Raw genomic sequence first — 13,567 nt, 5'->3', positions numbered from 1 at the left:
AGAGAAAGCGAAAATGAACCAAACACATTAGAGGAATGACCAACAAAAATGAAAAACATTCAAGCTGAAAATCAATGAAATAAGCCAGCAATTTTGAGACACGTGCGACTTTGCCTCAATACGTCCAGAAAAAAAGCAAATTCATGCACTGAATTTTTTTTAATTGCTAAAAATATTTTTAATGATAAGGGGTGGGCTCTTGGAAGAGTGCTACATTATGCTAGAAAATACAAAATCGGAATGAGGAAAACTCTGGGATGAGACTACATTTTACAACCATTGAAAAGTACCTGGAACGGTTGCTGCTGAGATGAAAAAGCAGCAGAAACATTTGGAGGAAGCTGGGTTGCTATTGCAACAGGAGTACCAGTCTGCCCATCCTTTCCTGTCACAACCTTTACCTGAGAGAAAATATTTTGGGGGAGGGGGAAAAAGGGAAAATAACTTTTTAATTGACTTTACTTATCAAAGCATCCACTTCACATTGAACTGGGAGACCTCACTGAAGAGGGGATGATGTAATTTAATTCCACTAATACAGTTTGGCTTGAGTGTACACATTTCTTCAGAATTTAATTATTTTTAAGAGCCAAAGCAGGGTTACAGTGTTAACTACAGGTAGCTCTCCACTGAAAACCTGAAGTCATGGTTAGGAATAGTAATACTACCTCAGTTTCCACTGGACAAAACAATTTGGCATGACAGACGGTCTTTACCAACAAAAGCCTGGACATTTACCCAAGCAATGAGCCCAGCAACCAATTATTTTCCCCATTGTGATTAGCCCTTCCAAGCAGGGAAGGTGGTGCATTGATTTAGCAAAAAGTGATAGAGGGGTGGAGGTTGGGGGAGGGAGTCGGGAAAGGGGAGAAAGAGAAAGGAGGAAGACCAAAAAAGAAAAAAAAACAAAAAACAAAAAGAGAACAACTGAAAAGGCATCATTTAAAATAAAAAACACATTTTGACTTGATAAAGAAGATAAAATCTGTTAATTTACATACATTTACAAGAAGCTTCCTAAAATTAATTGAATTTTTAAAGTTGATATTTAAAAAATAAACTTCTTCCCAAATAGGATATCAAAATGCATGAGTAGACAAGGCAAAGCACATTTAACTACCAAAGTTAGACAATGTTTTGCATCTTAGAGAGTGGGAATAGATTGGAACCCAAGGAAAGAGTCTGATCATTAGTACTGAGGATGTCTAGGATATGACAGAAGAAAAAAAAAAAGACTGTTTCAGCTAGTGAAAAATAAAGAGATCACCAGCATGAGTAAATAAGCTTTTTGGCAAAAAGATCCAAACTACACCCGAAAATCCACAGGTCACCTGTTTCAGAAATGCCACCTTTTAAAAAAGTCAGAAAAGCCTTGTTCGAAATAACACCTGATTACAGTTACACGAACTTTCATTCTCCGTTTAAGTACTTGTACAGTTCTCTGCAACTCCATCATCAAAACTGGACCATGTAGATGGAATTTAAATAATCTGAGTTCAATTAATCACATTGCAGTAAAGTTTACCAATTTCCAAGGGAAATATCCATACGCATACATCTATAACCCAGCATTGCAATCTTCCCAAATTTCACTTTAAGGAAAACTGACGCTGCAGTACTCTCCCATTCTGATGATGCACACGTAAACACAACTGCCTGGGCCCAACAAGTTTCTTCAGTAACGCAGTATGTTGAAGCCCCAACAGGCTTGCATTAACAGATGTGCGTTGTCAGAATGCTCCCTAATGCCTTCATCACAGTCTAGCCAAAACGCTTCCTGAAAGCGTGTGTTACGGCAGAACGGGGTGTACTGCAGGTTTGCCGCTATCAGACTCTTGGACGAAACGGTAACACTTTAAACAGTCATGGAAGTAGACCACAGGTGGCGAATTTGGGGTGGAGGGAGGACCTTGGAATTCTCAGATTCCCAAGAGAGAAGCTGCCTCTGTTCTCTGTCAGGAGTATGGGGGGTTGGGCAGGGAACATGTCCATCAACTCCGTTGGACTGTCCTCTGTCAAGTGCTCTTGCCCACAGTAAGCGCTCAATAAATTCCACTGATTGACTAAGTCATCATCACTTTAGGTTCTGCTACCCCACAGACTATAAGCACCTTGTGGAAAGGGAACGCATCTATACCAAATCTACTGTATTGTACTTTCTCATGTGCTTGGTATAATATTAATAATTATAGTATTTGTTAAGTGCTCACTCTGTGCCAAGCATGTAGAGGGCTCTGCCCACGGGAAGCACTGGATAAATGATCGACAGATATCACACTAGTGGAAGCAATGACAATATAGCTTTCCTGTCACTTTGGATGGTAGGGGTAGAACTACTATTTGGGCAGCCAAAATACCTAATTTACAGCATCACAGCCCATTCTTCACAGCAAGTAGCCCATGTGTATTATAATGTTTACACCAGGAGGCATTCCCCGACCTCCCGAGGGTCACGTCTCCATCAGCCTCTTTTAGCACTATATATTTTTTTTCCATTGTCTTCTTTTGTGTTCATCAGTTGTACCTAGACACATTAAGCGCTCAATAAATACATCTGAATGAATGAATCCTCTTGCTTCCATTGTATGGTTGCAATCGCACCAGCTGTCTTCCCCATTGGAGTGTAAGTTCTTCATCTCCTCTAGGAGGCCTTCCCTGATTCAGCCCCTCTGTTTCTTCTCCCACTCCCTTCCGTGCCTTCCCGACTTGCTCCCTTTGTTCTTCCCTGGTCCCAGCCCCACAGCACTTATGTCCCTATCTGTACTTTGCTTCTATTAATGTCTGTCTCCCCTCATCTAGACAGTAAGCTCGTGGTGGGCAGGGAATGTGTCTGTTTACTATTGAATCGTACTCTCCCAATTGTAGTACAGTGCTCTGCACACAGTAAGTGCTCAGTAAATATGACTGAATGAATGAAAGAGAACCCATCCACGCCTCCCCCCCACCCCAACCCCACAAATGCTGCTCTTCAACCCTAAAGGATGCCAGTGGCCCAGGTCTGTAGTTCCCAATGTGCACAGTCTTCCCACAGGCCTTTCAGTCCATGAGGGATCTAGGCCTCTAAGTACAGAGCTTAGCTCCTCCCAGCCCTCAGTTTTATGTTTGACACTTGATGTTCCAAGAGAAGAAGGAAGAAGAGGTGACCAGGAAATCTTCCCTGAGCCCTAGCCAGATGACACAAGGCTGGAAATTCAGGACCTCTACTTGACTTCAAGAGTTCAGGCACAGGTGGTCTCATAATACAATTTTTGTGATTATGAAGCCAAGTATTGCTGTGTAGCACACTGTTAACAGACATATAATAAAGAATAAAGGAAATCCTCGAGTTGAGATTTTCTGCTGAAAGGTACTTAGAAAATTTCTAAATTGACATCCTGTTTCAGTTTTACAACACATCAGTTTTGCGCTGACAAATGCTAGCTTCTATTACAGCTTTACCTGGTGCAGAGGGAGAGGCGTGTGTGACCAGTAGGTAGGGTGGTATATGGGAGCCATGGATAAGTGAAAAAAACGTTTTTGACCACCCCTCGACTGAGCGTTGGGGCTTGGGAAGGGGAGGAAAGCTTAAGAGGCTGGGGAGGAAAGGAAATGAGTTACCTAAATGCCGAGGGAAGTCACCAGAGAGGGGTGACCTGCCAATTTTAGTTCTGATCAATTGAAATCGAGTACCCTATAACGAGACTTTACTCAGTACAAATACAAACGACTGATTTAGTAAACGCTTCTGTTTTGATAAAAGAAAAAAAAAAACTGGGTATCTGATCTTGGTCCCAGAACTAAAACTTTGTACGACATTGTTCAATGAGAAAATTGGTTCCAATTTATAAGATTTCAATTTAAGCCCATTTTGATTTCCAGAGACCAAACTGTATTGAAAGTCTGAGGATTGGCTGCACTTTTTTTAGTGGTATTTGTTAAGCTCAAGGCACCGTATAAGAGCTGGGGTAGATACAAACCTAATAATAATTATGGTATTCATTAAGTGCTTATTAAATGTCAGATACTACTAAGCGCTGATCAAGTTGGACATAATCCATGTCCCACATGGGGTTCACAATCTTAATCCCCATTTTACAGATGAAGTGAACAGAGGCACAAAGAAGTTAAGTTTGTACAGGACAAGAGCTTAATAAGGAGCCTGGCACATAGTAAGCACTTAACAAATATTAAAAAAAAAAAGCGCACTAGCCTGGTACTGCTGAAATTTTGAAATCCCAGTTAAATGTTGGTCTGATGCTCTTCCCCCACTTCTGTCAATCAGACATTCAGTCAACTCTATCTACTGAACAGTTGCTGTGTTCAGAGCACTATACTAAGTGCTTGAGAGAGTACAATGTAACAGAGTTGGTAAACATGTTCCCTGCCCACAAGCAGCTACAGTCTAGAAGGAGAGACAGATATTAAAATAAACTATAGATATGTGCATAAGTGCTGCAGGGCTGCAGGTGGACTGATTCAAGTGCACAAATCCAAGTGCAACACTGACGTCGAAGAGAGAGGGAATAGGAGAAATGTCAGCTTAGTCAGGGAAAGCCGCTTGAAGAAGATGGGGTTCTGAAGATGTCAACTCAAAACAGATTAAGTCAATAATAATAATAATGATGGTATTCGTTAAGCGGTCACTATGTGCCAAGCACTGTTCTAAGTGCAGGGGTAGATGCAAGGTAATCAGGTTGTCCCACGTGGGACTAACAGTCTTGATCCCCATTTTACAGATGAGGTCACTGAGGCCCGGAGAAGTGAAGTAACTAGCCCAAAGTCACACAGCTGATAAGCGGCAGAGCCGGGGTTAGAATCCACGACCTCTGACTCCCAAGCCCGTGCTCTTTCCACTAAGCCATGCTGCTTCTCTAGAAAAGCAAGAGCATTACAGAAGAGAACTGAAATGGGCTAATAAAACTGAATGGGGGTAGATGACGGATGATAGCTCAGTTGCAATGAAGTGCGTGTGTTAGAAAGGAAAAGAGAGAGAAAGAAAGAAAGACACAGAAAGAGAGAAAGAGAGGGAGAGACTCTCTGTTTACCTATTGGGACTACAAATTCCAGAAGCCCATGGAGATGGCTACACAAGATAAGGACATGAAGCCCATGGTGATGACTTCAAGAGATAGCATGGCCTAGAGGAAAGAGCCTACGGCTGGGAGTCAGGATACCTGGGTTCTAATCCTGACTCCTCCTTGTGCCTGCTGGGTGACCTAAATTCTCTGTGCCTCAGTTTTCTCATCTGCAAAACGGGGATTAAATACCGGTTCTCCTTCCCCCTTAGACTGTGATCTCCATGTGGGAGAGGGACTATATCTGATCCGTTTGATCCATGTATCTAATTCATTCATTCATTCAATAGTATTTATTGAGTGCTTACTATGTGCAGAGCACTGTACTCAGCGCTTGGAGTGTAAAATTCAGCAACCCAGTGCTTGGCACATAGTAAGCGCTTTTTTTGATGGGATCTGCTAAGCACATACTAGGCGTCCAGCACATCATTATTATTAGTATTACACAGTGTGGCCCTGGCAGAGCCCCTGCCAAATGTGAGTTTCAGCCCATCAGAGTATCAGATCAGCTGAATAGGTCCCAACCATACAGGTCAGCTCAGAAGAGTACAGATGAGCTGTTCTTGGTTTGGAGCCAGATTATTTTCAACCATATTCTGGAAATTATAACCCACTAAATTATTTTCTAGCTCCAATACATTCTATGGCTCTCATGGTTTTAATAGCATTAATCCAAAGAATTCCTCAAAAAATATGTAATGCTCCCATCAAATCAACACAAACCTCCACAATAAAAGTTGATTTTGACAACTCATCCTTCAGTATTGTTACCCAGGAAGTTCTTGTAATCCATTTTGTAACTCCAAATCGTTTATACTCTAATTATGTTACAAATAATTCAGAGGGGAATTAATCCACTCTCAATACCAATGGCAAAATTTTAATACCGTCTATGTAAAAACTAACATTTTGTTTGTAGTCTACGTATCCAGGCTCAAACTAGAAAATTCCTAAGTAATTATTTTTACTCATTAGAATAATGAGTCTTGTTACCCCCTCTCCGTAATTCCTTTTTGAATTTCCAATATGGAGCACGACCAAAACATTTCTTTGCGGATCATAGGTTCCAACAGGAAAGTAGCATAATAGTCTAGAAATTCAGATTTGGTGTAAGCATTTATGATCTTGGCAACACAACCCATTTTTACATTGAAATTATGAAGTACTTGAATTACCTCATCATTAATGACTTCAGACTGCTCTTCCTCCTCCTCTTCCTCAAGATCCAAATCATTCTGCCTAAGATATGCTTGTAACGGCACACAGAGCTTCTTTTTAAAAGCCAGGAAATCCATCATATTCCCTTGAAGATGTTGCAAAAAAAACAGCTCAATCAAATACTCCTTAAAGATCTCCTTCAGTGAGTCCATCTCTTTGTGGTGATGTTCCAAGCACCGCTTTCTCATCTGAGCCATTTCTTGAGACGCCGGTGGGATTTCGTCTAACTTTCTGGGTGCTTTTTTAACTCCCGAACTTCCCGCCGGGGTCGGAGGAAGACTGGCCAGCCCCTGCGGGATGGTGACTCGGGAGGGGCTGGTGGGTGGAGGTGGAGATGCCATCCCAAAAGCAGGGGGACCCCCGACCCCAGCTATCAAAACCCCAGAAGTCCTCTCAAACCCTACGGGTCTGCTGAGCGGCTGCCCCGAAAGCACTTGCTGTTGTTGTATGAGTTGTCCTTGGATGATACTACTGATCTGTGGCGGCAAGCTGGTGGTCGTAATATGACCTGGGCTGGTCAGAGTGGCCCCGCTAGCTACGGGGCTCTGAGGCCCGAGGTGATGAATGGTGCCGCCCGTCTGGGAATGCGGCTGGGCAAGTCGGCCTTCTCGAACAGGAGCCGGGGCTCCCGAAGGTGACAGCTGAACTTGTGGGGTGGTCCCCTGGGCCATCTGGGCGATTCCCGACCCCTCCTGATAGACAAAGTGTCCGCCATTCGAAGGGCTCAGGCTAATTTGTCGCACGAGCACACCGGCGTCGACGAATCCTCCGGCGGGGCCCGGGCCGCACAGCCCCAGGCCGGGGCCGGCGGGGCCGGCCCGGACGCTCGGCAGCGTCGGCACCGGCCCCGCGTTCGGCTGGGTTGGACTCTGAGGCCGGACCTGCTGGGGCAACGGTGACGTGACTTGGATGTAGGACGGGGATCCATGCTCGAACCGCCTCGGCTGAGGGCTGAACTGGAAACTCGGTGAGGCGGGACTGGGGATGGGCAAAGGGGTCAGGGTGATCTGCTGGCTGCCCGTAGTTACCTGTCCGACATTCTGCAGGGTGATATTCACGTTCTGTCCGGCTACTGGGCTTCCCCTCATGATGAACTGCTGTATTTGGTAACTGGGCGACTGGGGGGCAGACGGGCTGGCCGAAGGAGCAAACGGAGCGGCAGGGGACTGAGGCAGGTTTGACTGCTGCTCTTCTCCCTCGCTGCTCGTGAAGGATCGGGACCTCTGAAGGTGACGCTGGGCATTTTGAGGGCTGCTGCCATGGTGCATTATGGCTGCTTCTTCTCTCAATAAACTGTAGATAAATTCATTAAAAGAAATATTATCCCGGGGAAAAAATACTATCGCAATCATCTTAGAAAGAGATAGGATGCTTGAAAGAATGAAAAGACAACTCGTGACTAAAAATCTGTAACAGATTGATCGGCTTTTATCGCAAGCCCTCCTAGACTGTGAGCCCGTTGTCTGGTAGGGACTGTCTCTATCTGTTGCCGAATTGTACTCTCCAAGTGCTTAGGACAGTGCTCTGCACACAGTAAGCGCTGACTGCACAGAGTAAGCGCTCCATAAATAAGCCTGAATGAATTGCCCAAGCAAACTATTCTCCCCAAGTTATAGTCCTTCATTCATTCAATCATATTTATTGAGTGCTTACTGTGTGCAGAGCACTGTACTAAGCGCTTGAAAAGTACAATCCCCTTATCAAGCACCAGCTCACCAGTTCTGCACCAATTACCTGCTTTTATGCTATAAGGAGGGTAGCTCTTCTGCACATATTTTACATGCCCTACTACGGAAGCACTAACTCATACACATATCCCCCTTTTCCTTCCTTCTACCTGTAAACTATTTTAGTGCCCAACTTCCCAACTAGATTTAAGCTCCTTGTGGGCGAGGGTAATGCCTACTCACTCTCCCAAACTTAGCACAGTGTTCCGCACACAGCAGACACTTGATAAATACTACTGACTGATTGAAACCACTTAAAATATAAACAGGTTCCTATGGGTTGTGGCTGATCTCGCGTTGGGTCATTATTGAGCATTAATGGGGATGACTAGACTAGTCATTTGTGTTTTCCTAGGTTGACTGGCTTGAGATGATCATTCTCGGTCATCAGTGTGAGCCACACGTGGGACAACCTGATTACCTTGTATCCCCCCCACCAGAGCTTAGAAGAGTGCTCGGCACATAGTAAGTACTTAGCTAATACCATCATCATTATTATTATTCTCAGAATAACGGTAAGGCCCTGTAGATGCTCAAAGGAGCAGACCCTGGGCTCTGCAACTTGCCTGCTCTGTGACCTTGAGCCAGTCACTTAACTTCTCTGTGCTTCAGTTTCCTCATATGTAAAATGGGGATTACTCATTTTCTTTCATTCATTCATTCAATAGTATTTATTGAGCGCTTACTATTTGCAGAGCACTGTACTAAACGCTTGGAATGAACAAGTCGGCAACAGATAGAGAGAGTCCCTGCCGTTTGACGGGCTTACAGTCTAATCGGGGGAGACGGACAGACAAGAACAATGGCAAAAAATACAGTCAAGGGGAAGAACATCTCGTAAAAACAATGGCAACTAAATAGAATCAAGGCAATGTACAATTCATTAACAAAATAAATAGAGTAATGGAAATGACTGGCCCACAGTCACCCGGCTGACAAGTGGCAGAGCCGAGATTCGAACCCATGACCTCTGACTCCCAAGCCCGGGTTCTCTTCACTGTTTCACACGCAATAAGAGCTTATCAAGCACCGATTTTATTATTCTTTTTCTTAGCATTCAGCACTCAATACCATGCACTGCCTTGAGTAAACGCTCCAAAAATATCACCGAGGGACTGCAGGGGAGGCGCACTCCAGGAGAAGGCCTTGGGAGCTCGCGATGGGCAAGGGAAGCAATGCGTCCCCTCCTTCTCCCGAACCGTTGTCTCCCGAGCGCTCAGTCAGTCCAGTGCTCCGCAAGCAGACCAGCTGCGCTCGGGAAATATCGCCGACCGACCGATCGATTGACTGGCGACCCCCCGGCCTCCCGTCACCAGGTCAGTCCGGGCCAGGTCCCGGCGGGTCCGGGGCGGACAGGGGGTGTGGTGGGGGTGGACCAAGGCCCCTTAGACTGGGAGGAGGAAAACAAAGAGAAAGAAGAGGAGGAAGAGGAGACGGAGGAGAAGGAGGAGGAAAAGAAGGAGGAGGCGAAGAAGAAGGAGGAGGTGAAGAAATAGAAGAATTTGTTCGGCACTTACTATGTGCTAAGCACTGCCCTAACCACTGGGGTAGATACAAGAAAATCAATTCAGGCACGATCTCTTTTCCCATGCAGGGCTCAAAGTCCCAGGTCCCCAGACTCACAAACCTATGCTCTTTCCACTGGGCCAGGCTGCTGGGGCTGATCTGCTTGTATTGTAAACCCCAGAGTTTAGTGCAGTGCTTGGCACACAGTAAGCACTTTACTGAAACCACAAAGTGAATATCATTCTAGGCTTGAACATTAAAAAAGCATAATTCTAAGATTTTTTTCAGTCAACCTCAATTTTGTAATCAAAAAAGAGTGCTGAGCATGTGTTCACCAATGTATGAATCCATCAATTGATTGAGTGCTTATTCTGTGGAGAGCACTGTATTAAGCACTTGGGAGACTATAACAGAATAATTAGACATAATCCTTGCCCTCAAGGAGCTTAGGATCTAGCTCTCTCTCTTCAAAGAAGTGTGGAAGCAGCCTGGACTAATGGAAAGAGCACGGGCCAAGGAGTCAGAAGGCTCTGCATTCTAATCCCAGCTCCTCCACTTGTCTGCTACATGACCTTGGGCAAGTCATTTCACTTCTCTGTGCCTCAGTTCCCTCATCTGTAAAATGGGGATTGAGACCATGAGCCCCACATGGGACATGGACTGTGTCCAACTCGATGTGCTTGTAACCACCCCAGCACTTAGTACTATGCCTGGCACATAGTAAGTGCTTAACGAATGCCATTATTATTATTAGTTGGTAATCCACTAACAGATTCATTCATTTAGTCGTATTTATTGAGCACTTACTGTGTGCATAGCACTGTACTAAACACTTGGGAGAGTACAACAACTGACACGTTCCCTGCCTACAACGAGCTCAGATGGTACATATTGAGTGCTTTCTTGGTGCAGAGCACTGTACTAAGCACTCACTCCCTAAACATTAGGACAAATCCAAGAATACCTGCTGTCACTTCTTTCAAGCATCCTGTTGCCCTTATGGAAAACACAACAGTAGGCTAGTAAATCATAGGTCAGACCCAATCGTGGCATTACTTTGGCTCTCAGAAATGGGTGAAATGGGATCTGACCAGGGCAATGAATATAAAGCGGAGCCGGAGATGCGCCTTATTGACTTGGAGTCCTCCCCATCTCTATTTCCTTTACCATTCCAAAACATTCAGGGTACATGAGCTCTCTCTGCTTTCAAGCCTGCCAGGACAGGGTGGTATTTCAGCAGGGAGACAGAAGAATGCCCAACACCTTTTGCAATCCAGTCTCTGCTGCATCCTTACTAGGATGAAGCTAAATGGTCTTGGCCACCCCAAACTCATCCTGCGATGAAAGGGAAGGAGATGGAGGGAGGGTCAGAGAAGTGAAGAACATATATTCCTACTCAAACCCAGAAGCCTGGGACAGTAACTGTGTCCCAAATGATTAACTTGTCTCTACCCCAGTGCTTAAACAGTGTTTGACACATAGTAAGTGCTTAAGAGATACCATAATCATAATTCACCTCAGTGGATTCAATTTCATATTGACCCAAAGTTTGAAAGACAGTCTGATACCAAATGGCATCCTACATCCTCCTTATAACCATTCCTACATAGATGAGTTCATAATTCCGCTTTTGCTCCTTTCTTCAGAATAATCAACATCAATGTAGCTCCAATTTGTACCTGGAAAAAATATTTTAAGAAACTCTACCTGCCACTTTTTTAATCTTTCCAAACAGAGTTGGCAATGCTGGAAAAGAATACACTGCAATTCACAGGTAGAGCATGTAGTTTTTTGCTTAATTATAGGAGACAACGCTCCTTCTGGATATGTTATAACTGCCAAACCAGCCTCAGTTGGTGATAAAACAGTTCCACCGATTTCATAGTGCCTGGAAAGCAAATAGTCTCTTACTCCAATACAATTAAAAATAAATTTTAAAGGCATAAATTTCAATTATCAAAGCAGGGATTAAACCTACATTTATAATGAAGAGCAGCTAGGTGGGGTTACAATATTAGATAAAGCCCAAGAGCTAAAAATACCAAAGCAAAATGCATTCCGAATTGAGTTTACAAAACAGTATTACCTAATATCCACAGCTGTTTTGCATTAAGTTCCCTCCTCCAACACCTTAAAATAAAAATAAAAATACTGAATGTGTAATATGCCTACAAATACCCTAAACACAAAACTAGTGATTAATGAGAAAAAACTTGGTTTTCTTTCATGGCCTTGGGCACCACAGTCACCACTTGCCAATTACTGAACAAGAGTATTCATATCATGTGGGATTTTTCTATTCTCAAACACCACACCTGTAAAGGTAAACTGATATGCTAATTTATCTTTAAGGTGCCACATAGCAAACTCTCCAAAGAATGTTGTGTTTTGGCTAAATGAAAGACTCTTAGTCAGCACAAACTCAAAACCACCCTAATATGAAAATCTGAAAATGATGAAAGTACTCAAGATTTCTAAATAAAATGTATAAACATGAGATGAGAAGAATGAGTGCGCCCACACTGATCACAAACCCCTGGTACAACTGACAAACAGACAACTACAAAAATCAGGAGTAGGCACGGGATCTAAATTAAGAAACAGTGGGATAACATTAAAAAATTAAGGGGGTCCCAAATGTTAGAGTTGCTGAAATATTTTTAAACTCCTTAAGAATTTCTCCAGATATTGCCCCTGTCCTCAAGAAGTGTACAAAATAATTTGGAAATCACCATGACTAAATTTAATGAAATGAAACATTAACTCAAATATTACTTCCGTTGGCTGTAATTCAATCAATTCAATTCAATCGCATTTAATGAGCACTTACTGTGTGCAGAGCACTCTATTAAGCGTTTGGGAGAGTACAATATAACAATGAACAGACGCATTTTCTGCCTAAGCTAAGGCCAAGGGGTGCCACAACCACACTGCAACTCTAAGTGGGATTCCTTTATGTCCTCTACTACGTAATAGCCCATTTATGTCTCCATTCTGCTTCTAACAGGTGTCACAATTTAGTATTTTATAGAAAGGCAATTGCTTTCAGACCTTGGTTTTGGGGGGATTCTATGAAGACAAACTTCTCTAAATTGGTGAGCTTCTATTATGTGAAAATTAACCAAATATTGGATCATCAACTGTGGCCAGGTTTACCCCTTTATGGCACTTCTGCATCTTCTATTAATTAGTCTTTGAAGCACTATCAAAAGTGTTGTCCCCATTTTACAGCGAAGGAAATGGCCGGTGACAGGTCAGATTTGCCCAGAGACTTCCAAAAATACTGCATATATGTCTGGACTAGAATCCAGCTTCCCAAACCCATCCTGAATTTGGCTCACACAATCCGGTTGGCTGTCCTAACATCTATCATCTACTTTTTTCCAAAGTTTTAAACATTATTTGTCATTACTAGAGTGGGCAAATAAACAAAATTCAGGCCTATTAGCTCTTTGAAATCCATCCCCCATCCAGTACCATCATCCCCTGAAAATCCTGCCCACTTTACAGCCTGGAACTCAAAACGAAAAACTGCCGCCCAGGCTTCTATCAGCTTAAAACTGTCTCCCCCCGTCTAGACTATAAGCCCGGTGTGGGCAGGAACTGTCTCTATTGCTGAACTGTACTTTCCAAGCGCTTAGTACAGTGCTCTGCACAAAGTAAGCATTCAGTAAATGACTGAATGAATGAATGAAATATCAGAGGCCCAGAATTTAAGGGAAAGTTACTGAAGTGAACAGTGATACATAGTTATCATTATAGAGAAAAGTACTTCTTCTGAAGGTAGTGTTTGGCCACGGCCTACCGCTGTCCCCGCTGTGCTATTTGTACATTTTTTATCATAATAATAATAACTATAATTATGGCATTTAAGCGCTTAGTGGTAATAACAGGGGAAAAACAGGAGCCTTCATGCACAAGGAGGTGTCAGAACGAGAAAACAAGTGTTCCCTCCACCACATGACATCAAGCTGATGCCAAGGAAAAGGGTCCAGGAGCAGGGGGTGAAAATATGAAAATCCACATCCACTGGCTGCCCAAAGGAGACCTGGAAATCCCTGG

At 43.5% G+C, this 13,567-nt stretch overlaps 1 protein-coding gene across 1 annotated transcript in view; it reads right to left on the bottom strand.

Annotated features, from left to right (window-relative positions):
- The window catches only part of LOC100079882 (E1A-binding protein p400), a 100,132-nt gene that overhangs the window by 81,239 nt on the left and 5,326 nt on the right, over positions 1 to 13,567 (bottom strand). Inside the window, exons 2-3 of the mRNA XM_029053357.2 lie at positions 6,230 to 7,565; positions 291 to 401 (exon numbers count right to left, since the gene is read on the bottom strand). Coding sequence (XP_028909190.1) covers positions 291 to 401; positions 6,230 to 7,540 — 1,422 coding nt within the window. The 5' untranslated portion in view covers positions 7,541 to 7,565. The remainder of the gene's footprint in view (positions 1 to 290; positions 402 to 6,229; positions 7,566 to 13,567) is intronic.

This window comes from Ornithorhynchus anatinus, chromosome 2, assembly GCF_004115215.2.
Source record: "Ornithorhynchus anatinus isolate Pmale09 chromosome 2, mOrnAna1.pri.v4, whole genome shotgun sequence".
Classification (NCBI taxonomy): Eukaryota; Metazoa; Chordata; class Mammalia; order Monotremata; family Ornithorhynchidae; genus Ornithorhynchus; species Ornithorhynchus anatinus.
This window is presented reverse-complemented; position numbering and strand designations above follow the sequence as displayed.